Here is a 21,253-nt window from a genome sequence, read left to right on the forward strand (position 1 = left end):
CAACTAGCCCCGTTTTCCATCCTAATTGTGAGAGAACAGTGCATTATGCACATCCTAGGCAAAGATAAGCTCTTTGTTCATACATACTAAGTCAGTACCGATTAAAATCAATACCTCACCTGGCTCTCGGACCACTCACACCACAGCTTAACATATATCTAAGGGTTGGACTTTTCAGTTCTTAATTTTTGAAATATCAACGGACTTTTTTTCAATGTATATATCAGAATGCAGTTCTTTCTTCAGCTAACATTATTTTCTATGGATGAATTATGGGTTTCTTCCATTGCTATAATGTGATATTTCTGTTTGGTCAAAAGTCGCTTAAGAGTTTATATTGGCCTTTCTTCGGCATGAGCAGTCGATTTACCAGTAATTAAAGCAAAAAGGGTGCTACATATATCTGTTCACGTAGAAAGAAATGCTATCACCGTTTAAAGAAAGTAGCAGAAGTTAAATGATGGCACCATGAGACCGAAATGCAAGCTCAATTTCGACTTAAAAAACTTAGTTGTCATGTTACCGTTGGGTTGTTGCACTGGGCTGACCAAGAGGGTGAGGCATCACATGGTTTCTATGTTGATGGCAACAATGAAAGTACCACTGAATCATGGCGTTAGCAGAAAAACGAAACTTTTCCGTGACACTTATGCATGGTTTCCCATCATGTGCAGTGAAGAAGCCTACTTAACCATGTAATTGCTCTAAGGAGTTGATGACTGTAAACGAAAAGCACTACACTAGCAGACAATATTCGCTGAGGAGGTGGAGCCTCCTGTTCTGCAAAGGCGTATGTGATAATGGGCGATGCCTCAAAACGCACAACTGCACTACTTATACCAACAGTACTGCCATCTCACCATTCTTCCGTACATGTCTTCCGTACATAGTTGATTTTCTCCTCTGACCAAGTGTCACTCCTAACAGGTAGCGAGCTGGTTGTGGCGTGCTTGTCAATAATGCTGACCTTTTTCGGTTAAAACTGAGTTTTGAAATTTGAAATCAGCATACTTTCAGATTTTTTTCGATTTGAACCAATAAATCCAACACCTACATATATCATACAGTCTACATTTACATGTACACCTATGGGGCAGAAACGTGGAGGCTGACAAAGAGGGTTCAGCTTAAGTTAAGAACAACGCAGCGAGCTATGGAAAGGAAAATGATAGGTGTAACGTTAAGAGATCGGAAGAGGGCGGAGTGGGTGAGGGAACAAACGTGGGTTAATGACATCTTAGTTGAAATCAAGAGGAAAAAATGGGCTTGGGCAGGGGATGTAATGCGAAGGCAGGATAACCGCTGGTCCTTAAGGGTAACGGAGTGGATTCCAAGAGAAAGCAAACGTAGCAGGGGACGGCAGAAAGTTAGGTGGCCAGATGAGATTAAGAAGTTTGTGGGGATACAGTGGCGGCAACTGACAAAGGACAGGGTTAATCGGAGAGACATGGGAGAGGCCTTTGCCCTGCAGTGGGTGTAGTCAGGCTGATGATGATGATGACATGTACAACCAAAAGCAGCTGGTATATGTGCATGTCACTTTTCCGCTTCAACAAAATGACAGTGGGCTCACTGATAATAAGGTGACAACATTCACACACTCTTATGGTTTATGAGGGTTTAACGTCCCAAAGCAAATGAGGCTATGAGGAACGCTGTAGTGAAGAGCTCCAGAAATTTCGACCACCTGGGGTTCTTTAATGTGCACTGACATCACATAGTACACGGGCCTCTACAATTTCGCACTCTTATCACAAGGAATAAAATGCACGTGTTGAAACTGCAATTATGGTAAAGCTCAAAATTTGTAATAAACGAAGTGCATAGTGGCTGGAAATAGTATGTCTCTATAATGTGATGGCAACTACACTGTGCGTTCATACCTACTTACTCCGAACATTATATTAATGGTCGCCCATATTTACGAGTACCTTAGGACTACAAAAACACTTTTCAACGAAATTTGTTAAGGTCTATAAATTCATCTACTAGGTAGCCAGACGTCACCCTAAGTATGCTATCGACTTGATTTTAAAAAAATGCTGAGAAGCGCAGCTGTCACTATTTCCATGCCTGTTACAAGCATTTGCTAATTTCATTGAATTCTGTTGTACAGATGAGTGCTGGCTCGACTCGGACTGTGGACCTCATGGACGCTGTGTGAACATCGATGCCACATCATACCCTCGCACACAGTGTTTCTGTGAGATGGGCTGGTTTGGAGAAGGATGCCTAAAAGGTAGGCTTATACAACTTCACTGTCAAATATACGACGATCTGACTCACCGTCAACTCACTGTCAATATTTTAGACATGCACACTTGAAGTTTTGACACTCAAGAAAGATGAGACAGCGCAATGAGCCTACACAGTGAGGCAATACTATCACCCAACACGGCACATTTAGTCAGCTTAATCGCTACAAGGTCATGACAAGAATGGCTACTGCCATTTCGTACTCTCTCCTGGGTGATTTGCATAGGGCCTGCCAGGTGTAGTTAGAGAAAGATTCCATCCTCGTTCTGGAATAAACACTGCAGCAGCTGCTATCAGAAAGCAGGACAGCGTGCATTATCACTATACTGATATTTTGGCTCTGAGGGTCAAACTCCTGAATAAAACCAGCATAATCAGTTGCGTTCTTGAGCTTTTGAGAAACATGCACGGGCAAACCCAATAGGCGCTGAAACTCCCTTGAATGTCCTGTGGACGTTTAGGATCTCCATGGGACATCTAAGAGAATACTAGTGCCATATGCTCCTTCCCATATACTGAATTGATTGAGCAGTCTCTCCATTGTTGCATGTTTTTAATCGGGCCAACAAAAGGCAATTTGGCAGCCAGGGAGAAGTACCTCAACATAGCCTGTGGACGTACTAGCATAACCGAGGTTTTGATATCTTTGCAAAGAAAATGGACAATCGAAGAGGCCATGAGTTCTGCTACAACTTCTCTTTTTGTTTTTATTTGAGGCCTCAACTTGCATAACACTGTCTTGCATCTTTGCACTATTGAGGAGACGTCGACAGGACCTAGAGGTAAAACAACACAGGACACCTCAATCAATGGCGCAATTATGTAAAACTGTGCAAAAAAAATCAACTATATCAGCTTGAAATATATGCTATTGTTGTAAATATTACTTTCTGCTTTCCCTCTACATGCAGAGTCTCCAGTCACTCGTGAGGGCCTCAAGTGGTCAGAGTATCGTAGCCGGAAGCTGTCAGAAAAATTCACTTTGTTCTGGAAGATCCTGCCAGTAAGTATCCTCTTACAGTCTTTTGTAGGTGATGAAGAGCTAGATTTTGGCTAAAAGGAAAATTTACACTTCAACTGACAAAGAAATGCACCACAGGCATGCATGTTTATTTACAGCAGACCTCACATGGATTCTCATAGTGAGCAGCACGCTGTGCTAAAAGTAATATCATGTAAAACAATTCCTTGAGCACTTACATAATTGTTATGCAAGTTTTTCGTAAAGAGCTTTCAAGTAAATTTTCTGCAGGAAACTTGCTGAAATGTAGGCTATGGGTTTTCTCGACGTAAAGGAAAGCAATGAAGTAAAATTCTTTTTCTGCATATCATAGAACTTGAGTTATAAGGTTTTGTCACTTCAGAAATGCAAAGAAAAGTTTGTATTTCTATTTCTGAAACTCCATAAATGTCAGAAGCACTACACAAAAGCTGTTCATATTTGTCGCTTTAGAACTCTTTGGAACACAACTGAAAGACAGAGAAAACCAATTACTATCAGGACTACTGTGCTTCCAACTCGTTTCAGGGATGTTTTCAAAATTCAGAAATGCTTTGCTTTCTTTTTTTTTCTGTTTTAGTGGCATATGCTGCTTGAACATTTCTGTCTCTAGGTCCAGTGTTCAGGGGAAGCCCCGAAAGTTGAGATTTTTAATAAGGGAGTAACTACTCACTAGCATCCACCCAAGCGCAGCCATACGGCTACAAAGGAAAGCTGCACAACTTTGCCTTGTAGCCATTTGGCTGCTCTTGGGTGTATGCTAATAAGTGCTTACCCACTTACTACATTTTTGTTCTTTAAGTGAGCGGTGTGCGCCTGCATTTTGAGATGTCGTGAGATATTTGAAGGGCAAAATAGTCGGTAAACAGTGATGGATCCAAAAGCATGCCACAACATGACATTTTGTGCTGTCTTTTTGCAGAGCTCAGAAATCGAGATGATCATGAAGGTACAGGGCACATCGTATGCTGCTGTTGGCTGGAGGCCCAAGGACACCACGGATGCATGCAAAGCATTTCCAGTTTTGCCAAGTGAAGAGAAACGTTCAAAGCGGCAGGCCCCTCCTGACACCCACTACGATGATGACACAGCAGAGGAGCACGATGAACCGGATCACATGCAAGAACCGCAGCCTACACCAGCACCAGAGCCAGCACCAGAGCCAACACCAGAGCCAACACCTGAGCCGACGGCTGAACCAGCGCCCAAGCCAGCACCTTCCAATGAGCAGGAACAAGCAGACAGCCCCGAGCCCAAGCCAGCGCCTGAGCCAGTGCCAGAGCCCACACCAGAGCCAGTTCCAGAGCCCACATCTAAGTCAGCTTCAGAACACAATCCTGTGCCAGAACCAACACCAGAACCTGCACCAGAACCCACACCAGAACCCGCACCAGAGCCATCACCAGAACCAGAGCCTAAGCCAGAGCCAGGATCACAGCCAGACCATACACCAAAACCTGAGCCCGAGCCAGCACCTGAGCCAGCCCCTGAGCCAGCACCCGAACCAGCCCCTGAGCCCGCACCAGAGCCAGCGCCAGAGCCAAAAGCTGAGCCCACACCACAGCCCGAACCAGGTGCAACACCAAAACCAGAACCTGAGCCAAAGCCAGAGCCCGAACCAACACCCAAGCCAGAGCCAGAACCAAAACCAGGATCCAAGGTACCTGCTGGAAAAGCTGAAGGCCGTAGCCTTAATGTGGGCACAGGTCGGTACCCTCCAGCTGGGCCTTACACTCCTCGAGCAGACTTCCACCCCATGGATTGCACCGACATTGTGGTGGGAGCAGCCAGAGGCAACTTGAGCCGAGTGCTGGACATGTACACCCGAGATCGATCCACTCCTCGCACAGATGCCTTCTACGGTGGACAGGACCACCTCTCAGCTGCGTTTGCTTACGAGGAAGGTGACACGACTGTGGTCTTCTTTCGGAAGCCTCTTGCTGGTGAGTTGAAGCGTATTCACCTAGCATTCAACTTAGCTGCAAGCACTTTGTCAATTCTAGTACCATATTACTACAATGCGAAAATGCAACAGCCATGTCACATCCAAGAGCTCCAAGAAACAACCTGAGTCTCAAAAACCCCATCAGTCACTCCCGGCAAAGACATCAACAGTTTTGAATGTTATCGCATTGCCAACACATAAAGGCATATGGTGTCCCTGTGTTCTTTCATGTATGGGCTTTTTAACAGTCTGCTTATGCCAGGCTTTACCGATCTTACCTTACACATGAGACAGGTAAGGTAAGGTCATTAAAAAAAAAGAAAAGGAGATGGCTTGACGAAAAAAGCAAACATGTACATATGTATCCTTCACTTGCCTTTCTGTACGATGAAAGACCTCTCCCAGCCACATCCCTTCACGTTGCATTGTTTCCGAACAGAAATAAGTGCAGTACAGAAACGTAGGTGTGGTAGCTACCGTGTCAGTTTCTGCTAATGACTCTAGCTTTAATTTGTCAAGCCATTCTAAATTTTTTTTTATTTCATGATGTCGTAGCGATGTGAAAGAGCAAAAAAAATGAAGTGAAGTGTCTCAAGAAAGTACAGGTTTTGATTTGTTATCAAAAGCATGAATATGCAAGTGCATTAAGGTTGGTAGCTCAGGCACCCAAGTACTAGGCAAGGCAGCTAAGATATACAAATATGATGTCACTGTCATATGATGTGAGAGTACCTGTAGCTGTGCCTGCTCATGGCTGGACTGCCTGAAGCATTGAGGTTCTCATCTGTGGCCTGCCATCAGTTTAGTTTCATTACCCAAAACCTTTCCTTTACTATCTGCTATCTTTCCAGCCATGATAAAATTTTCAAATCTGGTGCTAAGTTCAGTTATATTTCACTCCAACTGGTTCTCAAAAGGTTTACAGTGCTCCTGACAGGTTAATGTTGTTTATGTGTTCTCTCTTTTTTTTTCTTTTTATGTGCACAGCTAATGAATTGACAGATCAACCACTCAAGAATGCACCGACCCTGCTAATCTGGGCACAAGGTCAGGAGCACGGCAACTACGTGCACTCGCCCAAGACCGGCCTAGACGAAGGCCACGCCAGCGTGCTCGACTTTTACCGAACTGACGAGCTCAAGTACCACGGCCACAAAGATCAAAGAGGAACTGCCGTCCTCAACTTCCATGGTGGGCAATAAATAATTTCTTTTTCCAACTGCACACTGAAGAATATATGCAGGCTTGTTAGGCCCTTTCTTCTCAACAGGTTCAGTGAAGTTTAAGAGATCAAATTTGCAGTGCCACGACACCACGTAGGCTCTGAAGCCACTGAAATAGCATTTAAAGATGAATTCAAACAAGAAGGCTCTTCATAAAAAGAAAGTATGGTTTTTGTTCTTTAATTCTAAAGATAATTATAAAGGTAGTAGGTAGAAAAGAAAACAAAAACTTTCACTTGCAAGCTTGGCCGTTAAAAGAAATGCTCCACTTGGAACTACAAATTTAACTGAATGCTTCAATTTTTACAATGCTAATAACTGTACAGGGACTTTCGCCACAGTTTATGGTGTCGGCAGTTAACATATTAAAGGTGCACTGAAGAGGAATCTGAACTCGTCTTTTTGCCGCAGGAACTTGGTCTACACGTTCCCAGCATTCTTAGAAACTTCGATTTATTGCCTTGTGTGGCCGATTTCTTTAACTAAATCAGATTAACGCCTGGCTCCCGCCTTTTTTTTTTTAATTCCCCGCATACGGTGGGAGCAGCCGACCAACGCATGGAGTGCTTTTCAAGCAGTCGCGTGGCGACTTTGCTTTCTCTTTTATTTTGTTTCTTTTAGGTTTCCATGATTCAATAGGTCTAGTCAGAGAATACATAGCTGCAAATCAGGCCCACGGAAGTAAAAATACGCGTGGACTCTTTGCTTTTGCTGATCACTACGTATCAGCAGCGCTCGTCCTGTTCCCTTCCTCGTCCGTGTCCCCGTTTTGCGCTCTCATGTCTTTAACACTACGTATCACTCCGCCGATTGCAGATTGGCAAGCCGTCATCGGACTGGGTGAAAGGTTGGTCGACTTTTCCCACCGTTTGCAGGGAGTTCAAAAACAAAAGGCGGGAGCCCGACGTTAATGCGATTTAAATTGTGGAAACTGGCTGCATAGGGCAATAATTCGAAGTTTCCAAGAACGCTCGGAACGCGTACATCGAGTTCCAGCGGTAAAAATACGAGTTGAGATTCCTCTCCATTGCACCTTTAATATGTGTTATCTGACGCAGTAGTTATCGGTGCGCAGTATAGTTACTGCTGTGACTTTGTAGCAGCAGTACTGGCGTCGTGCAGCAAAGGCTTGAGGCCTGTGGGGCAGACCACAAGCCTGAAAGTGCTCTGTATCAAAAGTCAGCTCTAAATCAGTACGCAAACGGTCTGGCAAGAACATCCAATTACAGTGCCAGAATCATTACTGATGCAATTATCGCATGCAGGAGAGACGCGACACGACCCGTGCCAAGGAGAGTGGCGCTACCCTTCAACCTGCCAAGGTGACAGCTGCACGTACACTGCAAGCTGGCTGGCCAATCCTCGCACAGAAGAGGTTTCCTTCGAGATCCGGAGCAAGGTTCCCGACCGATGGACAGGTCTCGGATTCTCCGAGGATCGCCGCATGGTGAGCATCCGCTTGTCAAAGCTCAGGCGGAGCGCAACAATTTTTAGTGCATTTTCTGCTTTCGAATACTGCTTCTGCAACCTGTACATTCCCACTAGATCTTAAAAACATTTTTATCAAGGTTTGTAAAGTTGATTTTTTGAAAATGAACACGCTTATTGTAAAGAAACTGAACTGCTCCAAATTATATGGCTGTGTTTTAAGCTGGTTACTAGATGGAACTGATGATAAGTCAAGAGACCTCCCCCTGATGTAAACAGTGTGACGTCGAAAAGGTGTGCCCCGATGGGCAAAATCGTCGGCTTTCGATTCTGAACCGGTTTTTCTGGTACCAAGCGCTCCTCCACCACCTTTGTTGCCCGATTCAAAACACCTCGCAGCCTTTCTTCTCTCGGTGTGAGCCTTCTCGGTACGGCGCATGTTTTGCCGATCGGACCAGAAAACCCGTGTGCTGATGACGTAGGCCGGGAGAGGTCTATTGTGAGAGTCATTCTAACTTGACAATTTATGGAATGAAGTGCAAACCTAACATGCTTGTACATCCACGAAGACTAATTTGTGCCCAGTTCTGTGCCCCGGGCTACCATATGTGTTGCTGCTCGAGGGTGATAAGACAACTAAGTACTTGCTCACTTAGACGGTTCACATATTTAGCATGAAGTAAGCATGTCAGTGCAAAACATCGGTTCCTAACTCCTTTTTTCTCATCTAATGACGCTATTTTGGTTCTCTTTCCAGCCTAACACGGATGCTATTATTGGCTGGGTGGAGAAGAATGGCCGTTTCTACGTCTACGACATGTGAGTGCCTACACACACATTTTCCATTACAGCGAAAAAAGATTCAACACTGTGCAGCAAAGTTCTGGCTGTATAAGTGTTGAAACATATTCTGTAACATTTGTAATAAACCACTGGATCTACATGCAGTTGGGGTTTCTAAGCGAAGGGTAAACTGCAGCAAGCAATGACTTATAAAAGCATAACTGGTTGCACAGGTAATACATACTTATTTTCCGTAATCAGCTTGTCATCATTACAATGTAGAATGCAGTTTCTGGCCAAAACATTTACTAGAAACACTGTAAAAGAGTGGACCCAATGAATGGCAGCAAAGTATGCAATGTAGGCTATAACACGACATCTAGCAAGCGATATTCAACCTCCCCTTGTTTAACGGCGCCTATACCTCACTCTAAGTTTCATGTAACAGAATCTCCAGCAGTGATAAGGGCGCGAACTTGCACAGGAACAGTATGGCCATGCCAAGTAAAGAACAACATTAATCTGAGATCATTGCATGCCTCTGTCCAGCAGTGGATTTGACTCGAATGATGACATTGCTCATGACTATGTGAAGTACAGTGGTGAGCAGCCTTGTCTAGAGCGCTCGGGCGGTGCACTTCCTTGCAAACAAATCCAGATTTTGTGGCAGCCTCTAGGGTCCAGCTGCAACACTTGCACGGAAGTAGCGCCAGATAGCCTCGTAAACAAAGCAGGCACGAAAACTTTGCCCTGTAATGAGGGGCTGCTCTCTAATTTCGGTTTTTGTTACCAAGTGCGCACTGCTCAAGCGCTCTAGACAAGGCTGCTCACCACTGTACAATGCGTCCTAAACCTAACACCTGGCACAGGTGGCTGTCCGGTTACAAGGAGCCAACGAATGACATCCGCTCAGACCTGTTCAACGTGAGTGCCGAGCAAGTTGACGGCGTGACCACCCTGCGCTTTGCAAGAAAGTTCGACACCGGCGACACCGTGCATGATCTCGCTTTTACCGATGGCCGCTGCCTGCACCTGGTCTTCCCCGTTGCGGGTGGCACCTACAACAGTGTGCTACGCAAGATAGGTCGCCACGCTCAGAACCCTGCCGTCTCAAAGACGACGCTGTGCCTCCATGGCTGCCGCGAGCCGCCACCAAAGAAGCTGCCGCCACCACCGCCACCCCCATCGTCTCTGCCACCTGCAGAGCAAGGACCTGAAGGCAAGTCTTAGCAGCAAAATTCAGGGGGCACTTCGACGATCTAAAGTGCACGAGGTGAAAGCCTTTCCATGCAACTTTGGCTGCACGGCGACTTGGATTGGCTAGTCATGACTAGTCTGACCCATGACTAACCAGTCATGATTGGTTAATGACTAACAAGTCATGACTAGTAAGTTGATGACTGACTAGTCATGACTGGTTAATGAGTAACCAGCCACGACTAACCAGTCATGACTGGTTAATAACTAGTTAGTCACGACTAATTGTTTGATGACTAACTATTCGTGATTGGTTAATGACTAACTAGTCATGATTGGTCAGTTATAACTAGTCATGAATGGTCAGTGACTAACTAGTCATGATTGAATGACTAACTAAGCGTGAATAATTAGTTGATGACTAGCTAATGACCAGTTAGTCATGACTTGTGACTAGTAATGACTGGTTATGACTTTAACTTCAGATGTAACGGACGGACAGTCATGGCCACGAGTATACGTCATTAAAGGCCTTTGCCTTAAAATTGGGACACTTTAGCTTGCTTTAACGATATGATGCAACAGCGTTAATGAGTTAATGCCCATATATGTGGAAATGGCCATTCTCAACTTTACAGTCAATCATATGTCCATGGCAGTCCTCATACCACTCCTTGTGCTATGGTGCAGCGGTTAAGGGATGTGCCACTGCCCCACAATGGCAGGTGCTCTTGGCAGGTGCCCCACAATGGCAGGTGCTGTGTGACCCAAGTTGCTCTTCCCGAGCAACCTCTCGTTATCAACCATTAACTGAACTGCCACCTGCTAGGGTGGTTAGTTTGCTCACAATCTGGTTGGGTAGGTTGTGAAGACCCCTCAACGTGACATGACCTAGCTTGCCCACCTAGGCTGCTTCTCCGGGGTGGCTGCCTGAGTCACCCTATTTATTGCTCACAACGCCAATGATGCCGACATCAGATTTTCTGCATAACGGGGCCTTCAACGCTGTCGTGTTAAAACTGTTAATCTTTGAAGAAGCTCTTAAATCACTTTTGCTGGCTGTTTCTCACATTTCTTTCGATCCTTACCACCTTTCATGTAAAAAAAAAGTGCTAATTGTACATCGCTAAAAATGAGATGCCAATTCAGAGCTGCTTATTTCACAAGAGGATAGCATGTGTTTTGTCAAACTTATCGTCAAAAAAGAAGATAAAAGGCTGCAGCATGGAGTCGCACCATTGAATGAGCATTTCAGCACTGCACGTGTTACACTGTGCATGCTCCACCAGCTGAGGGAATAAGAGGGGACCTCACAGACAAGACATGGCTGCTTTTATTGAAGGCAGCTTAGGACTCCTATACTTCAGCTTGAGGAGCGGAGCAGGCCATACAAGAAATAGCTTCACTCTCAGCTTAGCACCTGAAGGCTGAGGGCAAAGACCTTCATCCAGACGAGAGACCATTAAGGTCTCACCAATGAAGGCTCTTGGGTTGGAGTCATGGAGGTTTTAGCCATGGAGAAACGCTCTAGGATACTGGAGCTCTAGCATGGGTATAGCAATGACAGTGGGTATGATGCGTCTAGGTAAGTGTTTAGTGGTGTTAGGTAATGACAAGCTGTCGTTAGCAACCATTTCTTGCGTACTCTTACCAGCAGCCACATGACAGGGAGAATTCGACAGCACTGACTGAAAGGACTTGCTCTTCACAAGCGCTTGTAACATGTAAAGGGATAATTCTAGCGGACAGCATGTCCACTCAACATGCAACTTACTTCCGATGCAGGCAACACTGGAGGTGCTTGTTCAGGCTCGTGGCGCTTCCCCGAGTCCTGTGCGGCCGATGACTGCGAGTACACGGCCAGCTGGAACTACCACGCCACGTCAGACCAGGTCTTCTTCACCATCACCACACGCAGCAACAAGTGGACGGGCATTGGCTTCTCCACAAACAAGGCTATGGTGAGCACTGCATGAAAGATTACAGTGAAGCGAGCTCTACAAAACATCTGCCAAGTTTTACAAGATGTCCTGAGAGATATGTTCCTGATTTGCTTTTTCCTGTGACAACAAGCAGAGGTAGCCTCTGTGTTCACACATGAAGACAGTTATGCATCTAGATGTTAATTCGGCATTGGGTTAGGTCACAGTGTTTGTAGTGTATTATACACACTGATAGTATACTGTTAGTATAGAAAGAACTCTGGATGACAATGGCAAAAAACTTATCACATCATATTACGGGGCTGATAGTGATAATGGCACTGATTGTATAATCAGATATAACTGCCAGATATTACCTGTGGCACCCAGGACAAGCCAGCCACTAAACACTTAGGTGCATATAGTGTGCATATATAGTGTGCATATGTAGAGTGCATATATAGTTTGCACATAAACTCTGCATGGCATGTATAGATACGCATTTAGCAGTGCTACTATGTTGATCCATTAGCAAATACAATAAATCCACCATGCAGTACAGTTCTTTGCTGATTGCATAACTTGTACCTAAATAAACAAATTCAGTCACGAAATTTATATGGAAAGGACAAACCAAAATACTGTAATGACATTATTTGTTTTCTTTTACACTTTGCAGCCAAAAACAGATGCCATCTTGGGTTGGGTCGAAGAGACTGGACGATACTTCATCATGGATGTGTAAGTGGCCTTAAATGACTGAGATGACCTGAATGTTTGTAATCAACTATTTTTGTTTTCATTGAGATTAGAGACACGTACATGTATGGAGCTAGTTAACCCAGAAATTTTTCTCTTTCACAGTTATATTTATTTATTTATTTATTTCAAGATACCCCTAAAGGCCCTCTTCACGAGGTTATTACATAGGGGGTGGTAAAAATTTCAACTTGAATACATAGAACGAACATTAACATGAGTAACAGGGCAAAAAAAAAGCAAGAAAAGAGCAATAACTGGTAGTCAGCAAGAATCAAAATGTGGCGGAACAACAAGACGCAAAATAAACAAAATGAAAAAAAAAACAAGAAAAGAAAACACAAAGATAAAAACAACGGAATGAACAGAACGAAAAGCAAAACTTGAACACATTGCGGTGAGCAGAACAGAACTAGAAGAAAACTACAGATCACTTTGATTTTTTAAAAGTTCATGAAATGATGTCGCATTCATTTCAGTTGCGAAGGCAGCCGGTTCCAATCGATAATGGTTTTGGGTATGAATGATTTAGCAAAACTTGAAGTGTGGCATGTGATGCGTTTGATTTTGAAAGGATGGTCTCGCCGTGGAAACACTGCTGAGGGTAAGTGAAAGAAATCGTCGTGAAGCAACGGATGGTGGTAAATTATGTGAAAAAGAGTTAAGCGAGCCAGTTTACGACGATGGGAAAGGCTGTCACATCCAGCACGGGCTTTTATATCAACTGTATATGTTTGTCTCCCAAGGCAGTTTTTTGCAAGTTGTCAAGAGCATTTTGCACACTCTTGACCTGAAGCTGACAATTTGGCTGATGATCTGTGTGATCGAAAAAAGTGGTCTAAACTATTGCCTAATGATTGAATATCTAGTAAACATGAATTTAAAGAAAAATTTTGTTCATTGGTGCTTCAGAGTGATTTTCCCTCAAAAGGATTTGTATTTTTTGACATCGTATTACTCACATGCCTCCAATAGATACTAGGTCATAATTAGCTTCCACAAACAATTTAATTACTTTTTTCTGTTCCTCTTGACTCCCTGCAGAGTTTGTATTTCACTCCCTGTAAAATCTTGTTTAGTCAATTACGTTTCAATATTACTACCTGTGCTACACCTTCTGTTGCTCATCAACTCCAGTGCAACTAGTGCACAGCAATTGTGAATGATGTTTAATTCACACTGACAGTAGTGTAGGGCACTGTCTTCTGGGTAAAGGATGCTGGCATTGTCATAGTGTGCCATAATGAAAACTCTCGCATCTACCTGCTGGCCACAGAGAATGCCATCTGTCATGTGTGTGCCTTGGAATTAGGGGTAGCAAGAAGCAGTCTACAAGTTTCTTGTATACAAATGCGGTCCACTGTGCTGAGGCCAAGTGCAAAATGTATTTCTTGGTTTATTGGTTTATTGGGGTTTAACGTCCCAAAGCAACTTAGGCTATGAGGGATGCCGTAGTGAAGGGCTCCGGAAATTTCGACCACCTGGGGTTTTTTGACGCGCACTGACATCGCACAGCACACGGACCTCTAGAATTTCGCCTTCATCGAAATTCAGCCGCCGCGGCCGGGATCGAACCCGCGTCTTTCAGGTCAGCAGCTGAGCACCGTAGCCACTGAGCCACCGTGGCGGCTACTCTCGTCGAGATTTATCCCGAGACTTCAGCCACAGCACCTCTTTCTTTCTTTCTTTTGTCCTTTCTTTCTTTCTTTCTTTCCTTCTTTCTTTCTTTCCTTCTGTACATGTCTCATTCTCTGTACCGAACATACTTTACTTACATTTTGTTTGATGTCGTACTCCGCCACCGTCAATGCTGCACTGTAAGAGGAAGCCAGGACCTCTCAAGCTGTCTATACAGCTTTTTCCCTGGCTGTCCTCACAACACCCAGTTGCGGAAATAAACCTTCAACCTTCTTTCTTTCTTTCTTTCTTTCTTTCTTTCTTTCTTTCTTTCTGTATTTCTATCCACAGCATCTGTGTCACTAATTTCAACTTAAGGTATATGACCAGAAATGTCTCAAGCAAAGAGCGTTCGCTTTCCAGATGGATGGAAGGATACGAGCCACCCCTGTTGGACCCTGTTCAAGATGTGGCCAACATGTCAGGACACCGACGCGACGGTCGCACCACGCTGAGCTTTGCCCGACAGCGCTACTCGGAAGACGTCGGCTACGACCTGGACTTGGACCAGTGCCTGTACTTGGTGTTTCCAACTCACGGCGGCGTCTTCAATGCTGTCTCCAAGAAGATTCGCAAGCACGAGCAGCGACCTCTGGTTTCTAAGGAACCCGTTTGCTTCACGAGCTGCCATCCACAAGGTAAGAGCAACACGCATCAAAGATCAGCACAGTTAGTTGGGCTGTCTTCACTTAGCACCAGACAGTCAGCAGATGATAAAGTAATACTGCCCCAGAGTTGTCTGCAAGCCTTACAGTTACCTCCTACGATAAGGTGACCATGTCAATGCTACAGAGATCTTGGGTTCTAACTTAAGGCTACACTGAGTCCTGGCCCTTCTATGTAGTACTCCAAGAGCTCAACGTATGAAGAAGGGAACCTGCTGCAGTGTGTTTTAATGAATTACTTGACAAAGAAAAAAGACCGTGGGAGGTTCCAAAAACACAACAGGAATTAAATGGAATCTAAAAGGAGCTATTGTTTCTCCAATTTGCTCAGACCATGTTTTCAAAAGTTCAGCTGGTTTTCTAATTGAAGCAGTTGTGCAAAATGGTATTGCTTGTACCAAATTTTGCATGTTTCATGATTTTTGGTTAGTTGGTTGGTTTTGTGGGGTTTAACGTCCCAAAGCGACTCAGGCTATGAGAGACGCCGTAGTGGAGGGCTCCGGAAATTTCGACCACCTGGGGTTCTTTAACGTGCACTGACATCGCACAGTACACGGGCCTTTGGAGGAATTCTAGCCGCCGCAGCCGGTTTCGAACCCACGTCTTTCAGGTCAGCAGCTGAGCGCCGTAACCACTGATCCACTGCGGCGGCACTGTTTCATGATTTTTGCTGCCAAACTACTTTCATACAGGGGAAAAGCGGGTTGCTTTATCGAAGGCTGCATTCAGTATCTTCTCCAGTAACATGCTTCCCTGGTTAGTATCTTGCACAGGAAATCAAAACCACCACCCAAACTACACTTGTCACTGTGCATACCCATTTGGTCTCATTTCTGCGCTATTTTTTATCTTTGCTAGCATTTTCTTTTTTGACAAGTCGGCCAGCACCAGCTATAAGCCTGCAGCAATGCACTAAACTACTCTTGTTCACCTAGAGTTCAGTAATGACAATGTTCTACGCCTTTCTGTACTACTTAATGACGTTATTGGTGCAATGATGCAGTCTGCTGCACAAAAAGCAGTCACTGAATTAGACATTGCAGAACTGTTTATACCAGCCAGTGAAGTGCAACAACCAAGATACTTGTTTGTTGGTACAAAAGTTGCAACTTTGGGTCACCCAAGTTTCAAAAGGTGTAGGGTGTGAACATGCCTCTGAATTTCGAGTGCATATTGAAAAGCAAGCACTGCCATGAAATTTTCTCATAGGCATCACTAATAAACCTGTAGCAGCTTATGGTATAATTTAGTGCACATTGCTGAATGCTGCAACAACTAGGTAGACTAGTGGGAAGGTGCGACATGGTTGAAAGCCAAGTTTGTGCATGTTGGCACTCACATGAACCTGACAGAAATCAACAGCAAGCTTGTAGTAGATGAATAGCTGGGCTTTTGATTGAAAGTTACCTGCCTTAAATGTGTCGGCCACAGTTTCATGCCTGCATACGCTTCTATTTCCAAGAAACTGAGCACTTGCCCGTCTTCCTCATCACATCTCGTTTGCATGTATGTATGTGATGCTTTGTGACATGCGGTTGTATAGTTCAGCAAGAAATAGTTCCCTCACATTCCGCATGGCTGTCTGATACAGGTAGCACAAAACCATCGTCACGTCCCTCACCACCAAGGGGAGGAACAAAGCCATCGTCACCAGCAGAGGACACTGGCGATGACTCAAGCCTCACTCCACCTCGGTACACACCAAAAGGAGGGCCATCACGGAAGCCTTTGGTACCAACAACAGTGCCCCCTCCCAGCCTGGAAGAGTACCACGTGCGGCTGCAAGTGTTGGAACCGTGGCAGGCCAGCTACGGTGTGCGTGGATCGCGGCCGTACTCGCTCCTCTCACAACAGCTGACCAAAGGGGTGAGCAAAAATGTTTTTATCCTTCTCGGTAGAATTTGACAGTGTTTTCGTACATCTCTATGGTAAGCCTAGCTGGCTATATCACGTTGATACAGACGCTACCACAGGAAAAAATTCCTAACTGGTCAAACTGGTTTATGAACAATCGCCAGTGGATTCCAGCTATTTCAACTGTTTTCAGCTGGAAATAACTAGGAATTGTTCGATGAACCAGTTTGACCAGTTAGAACCAGTTAGGAATTTCCACAAATTGCCTTATGGCTACTGTGTGTTCAGCTTCAAAGAGGCTTGAAACAGCTATTGTTGAAGGTGCAGGTCCTCTCCCATTTGCTTTTCACCTTCCTCATGCCAGGGGCCAATTTACAGGGCTGGGGGCACCTTAGAAAAATTTTCATTAGAAAACAACCTGGACCCTTAATTTTTTCAACGAAGAAAATTCAAGAGATGCATTGTGTAGATAGGTCCACTCTTCACGAGAGTTGCCTAAAAATCCGCCCTTGCTCATGTTCTAAATTCCCCCAAAATCCTCCGTACTGGGAACCAACTTGGCAACGTGCTGCTGTGTGGTCTGCAGTGCGGGAACATTTGAGATGCTCCAGAAATCGTTGGCACGTATGTGACCAATCACAAAGGCAACATTGCCTTCAAATCATGCATGACCCAGAATGCCATTGGTGAAATTGAATAATTAAACTGATTATTTGTTTCGAACCGAAAACTGAAATGTTCTCACACATTATTAAGACACCTGAATTTGGCACCCAAGTTTGTTTTCAAATGACGGAAGGCAATATAGAGGGCAAAATATTTAAAAACTTTTAAAAGCAAGGATAGTTAGGATACACAGCTAGTCCATCTTGGTCTGTCTGCAGAGCCAGTCATCCTTGGTCCGTGTGCACAGTGCATGCGATAATTGTTTATGGAGTAATTCTAACTGAGTTAGTTTCAAAAATTTATGTATATATGCTATTACTTTGGGGGGGCAGTTCAACTCTGAAAAAACAAAGTAACCACTTCAGCAGTTAGGCTAACCTATCATGCACTTCAGTACCTTGTGCAATGAGTTTCTAAATGTATGCATTAACACTGTACAAATATGTCTTAGGCACATTTGTCTCAAAGCATGCAGTCTGATACCTTTTCACTCGTTTACATAGAACAGGTATACGAGATTTTGCACTAAATTTTGCAAAATGCTCCATCCTATACCAAAAATCAATAAATTCAGACAGCGAAGCACTGAGGCACAGATGACGCAGAAAAAATGTGCTCAAAAACAGTTCTTGATTTTACAGAAGTGTTACGTTTTGTCATTTTCAGCTGGAACCTGCTTTGAATGAAGTTTCTGAAAAGCACCAGATCAAGCTGAAACGTCTTGTAAGGTAAGTGATATAGAATAGGAGCAATACTATGATAGCAGTAGGAAGACATGCTGCATATGGCAAGGAGATCTATGTGGTCGAAAATATGCTCTAACTTCTCTTTAGTGTTCACATCTATTGCATAATATTGAATAACTGATTATGTAACCAAACAGCTATGCTAAAGAGTAAATCACTTAAAATACTGCACTTTGCAGAATACTGAGCATGCATATTTTTGCGAAGAAAAATGGTACATGCACTCAATTCGTTAAATTTCAAGTGTAGTTGCTATAATTTACTCAATTATAAGAATAAATTACTTAGAAATTTGTGAAGATAACTATTATTTATGTAAACAAAATCACAACACAAATTCACAGCCAAAGGAAAGCCTGCTCCAGACAAACATTCGGACTCACGGCCACTGTGATGCTAGCATAGTAGCTATTCTCCCACAAGCTTAGCGAACCCCCCCAAAAAAAACAACTATTAAATCTATTTTCCAAAAATACAGACGGGGCCAAATAGAACAAACAGGGCTTCACTTCATACAAGTTGCAGCTTTAGAAGTGCCATTTGGTCTTCTTTGACCAAGACAGTACCTTTAGGTAAAACAATGAAAAACTTGCAGTACTGAACAGAAATGTAGCTAAAAAAAAAATCAGAGAAAAAACACAAAGTAAAGCCACCTGACAGCATTTGACGAGAAAATGTTCACCGGGTAAAGGTGGACATGAGGAATACATGGTGCATAATTTTCGTACAGGGAGCCTGACGGCGTGGTGGCAGAAATGCAGCTGCTACTACCAACAAACCGTGATGTTCATGCTGTGGAGGAGAGCCTGCGAACTGCACTACTACCAGGACAGCTCGTCGGAGGTCTGCGTGTGAACCCAGCCTCACTCCAGGTGCATTCGGGCGATGTACCAGAGTCCCGAGTCCGCCAGTCTTCCTTGCCAGGCAAGTAGATGGCACTACGGCCTTCCTACGTCAACAGCTTGCGGGCAGTGGCCGTTCTCTAGTGCATGCCTGTTGGTCGTCACGAATGTTGTGGTGTAATGTACAGCATCTAAAAGGAAGTGCAATGTGTAATTTCTGAACTTGAGTTAAACACCAAGAGGATTGAAAACTTTAACAAGTGGTGTTCACCAAGGGTGCATCTCTGCTTCCTCCATTCCTCCACATATAAGTGCAATCCTTTTACAGAGAGATCTGTTTCTAGAACATTTTAGCATCGGACCACATGTCGTCCCATCTGATTTAGTCTGCTTAGCGCACGATAGCGCTGAAAATTCTTCGCCTTGCACTTGCACTGTTCTTACTTGATTTACAAATTGATGCAATATGTCCCGAGCACAGTGTCGCAAAAGGCTACGCACGCACCTTTTTTTTAGTTATATGGTGTTGGTAAATGTGCCACTTCATCTGTTACTTTTTTGCACACTGAATATAAAATTCACTGCATGCTATAAAAGCATATAGTAACAAGCAATCAGTAAGTGACGGAGGTTATCTGCTTTCGAAGCAGCAGCAGTTGTCGCTTTGCTGAACACAGTTGCTGGTTGCTGTTTCATGGGTCTGCTTAGCACAAGATGGTGCTGTAAGTCTGCTTAACCACAAATGATGCTGCCGCATTCCTCATACCCTCAACCTGAAATTGCGCTGCATCCACTTAATGCGTAAGGACGCTGTAGACAATGCTTAGCTATGGGGTGGCATTGTTTATGCTGCCAGTTGTTCCACGGTGATATAAAATTGACTAACAGTTGGTCAGCGGGCTCGGCTCAGCTCTTGCCGAGTTCTGCAACTTACCCAGAAAGGACAAGTATTGCTGAACTTTTTTCATGCGAACCAACCAGCCTGAAAAAAAATACTATGTGCTTGGAAATTAGATTGAGCAGCACAATTTTCTTGGACAGAAATGCTGTGCTTTAAGCCAGGTTTCACTGGGGTTTCCAGCTTGTACATCTGCATTCTGGAGTGTAAAGTACAAAATCAAAATGTAACTGCTCATTACATTGATGAGACCACGCCCTTTTCTTTTGATCAGGTTCTGATGGATCGGGTGAGGAGTCATCCAGTGAACAGATCAAGCTGTATGCCATTGTGGGTGCTGTGGCTGCCCTTGTTTTCCTGCTGCTTGTGCAAGCGGCCTCCATGGCTTGCCGGAGGAAGCTCCGCTCACAACCACCACCTCCCAACAGGGTAAGAACTGTCAAAACTTCCTAGCACCACATTAGGGGGCAAGGATGGCAAGACTTATGGAAATCAGTGTGACGCATGCAGCTTTTTCACCCTTAAAGGTTCAGAATTCATGAAAATGAGCTAAATTTAACTACACCATAGTCAACTTTCCTTTGTGTGTCTCCCAATGTTTTAAATCTCTTTGATGGTGGTACCATTTATGATGAAATCCTGGAAGCTGATAATTTTTATGTCATGTTTTCAATACCTAGGCATTGCAGGGTTAACATAAAATGGCATTAGATGAGAGGCAAAGCAGGCCAAAGAACAAGGACAACAGAAAGACAACACATGTGCTGAGTCAGTGCTTGTGTTGTGTTTCTTTCTTTCGTTGTCATCCTTGTTTGTTATGCTGATTAGCCTCTTGTTAACCAATGGACCAGCTCGCCCAAACTACCACTTTACATCATGAAGTGACACAGCACTTTTCAGAAGTTTCCATGCCCCATGGAGTGAAACTGGAGGCACGAATGGAGTGTGCTTCCGAGATTTTCAGAGGCTGTCAAAAAACCGTACTATATATGAAGTGAGAATATAAGTTACAAAAATTATACCTTTCAGGGATGTCAGATATGCAGACTGGATGAAAAACAAAGCTTCAGTACAAGAGGATCAAGTGCCCGTGGCAACTAGCCAAAAACAACTTGGCCAAAGCCTTCTTGCGCTGTAAAAGTGATGTGATGAGCTATTCAATTGGCTGTGCTGAGTAAAATGTTCATAGGTTAATGGATTTTTTACATGTCAAAATGGCATCTTTGAATGCAAAAAATAAAAACAGGAAATTGATGATAAAGAAGCCCATATTGGTACTGCCACATTCATCTGTTCCTGTTGCGGCCTTCAAATTGGTGCCACTGATTTAATGGTTATGGCACTAAATGCAAATTCAGTAAATAAATTCATTCTATTCCATGTTTATCAACC

At 44.0% G+C, this 21,253-nt stretch overlaps 1 protein-coding gene across 1 annotated transcript in view; it reads left to right on the plus strand.

The window, feature by feature from the left end:
* The window catches only part of LOC149365877 (uncharacterized), a 53,576-nt gene that overhangs the window by 29,077 nt on the left and 3,246 nt on the right, over positions 1-21,253 (plus strand). Inside the window, exons 6-19 of the mRNA XM_089546957.1 lie at positions 2,117-2,239; positions 3,168-3,259; positions 4,179-5,199; positions 6,189-6,392; positions 7,690-7,871; positions 8,610-8,671; positions 9,505-9,854; positions 11,618-11,793; positions 12,434-12,495; positions 14,554-14,828; positions 16,447-16,721; positions 18,042-18,103; positions 18,852-19,045; positions 20,136-20,290. Of these exons, the coding sequence (XP_089403083.1) occupies positions 2,117-2,239; positions 3,168-3,259; positions 4,179-5,199; positions 6,189-6,392; positions 7,690-7,871; positions 8,610-8,671; positions 9,505-9,854; positions 11,618-11,793; positions 12,434-12,495; positions 14,554-14,828; positions 16,447-16,721; positions 18,042-18,103; positions 18,852-19,045; positions 20,136-20,290 (3,233 nt within the window). The remainder of the gene's footprint in view (positions 1-2,116; positions 2,240-3,167; positions 3,260-4,178; positions 5,200-6,188; positions 6,393-7,689; positions 7,872-8,609; positions 8,672-9,504; positions 9,855-11,617; positions 11,794-12,433; positions 12,496-14,553; positions 14,829-16,446; positions 16,722-18,041; positions 18,104-18,851; positions 19,046-20,135; positions 20,291-21,253) is intronic.

Source organism: Amblyomma mixtum, chromosome 1 (assembly GCF_055824585.1).
Source record: "Amblyomma mixtum isolate Tamu chromosome 1, ASM5582458v1, whole genome shotgun sequence".
NCBI classification, from domain to species: Eukaryota; Metazoa; Arthropoda; class Arachnida; order Ixodida; family Ixodidae; genus Amblyomma; species Amblyomma mixtum.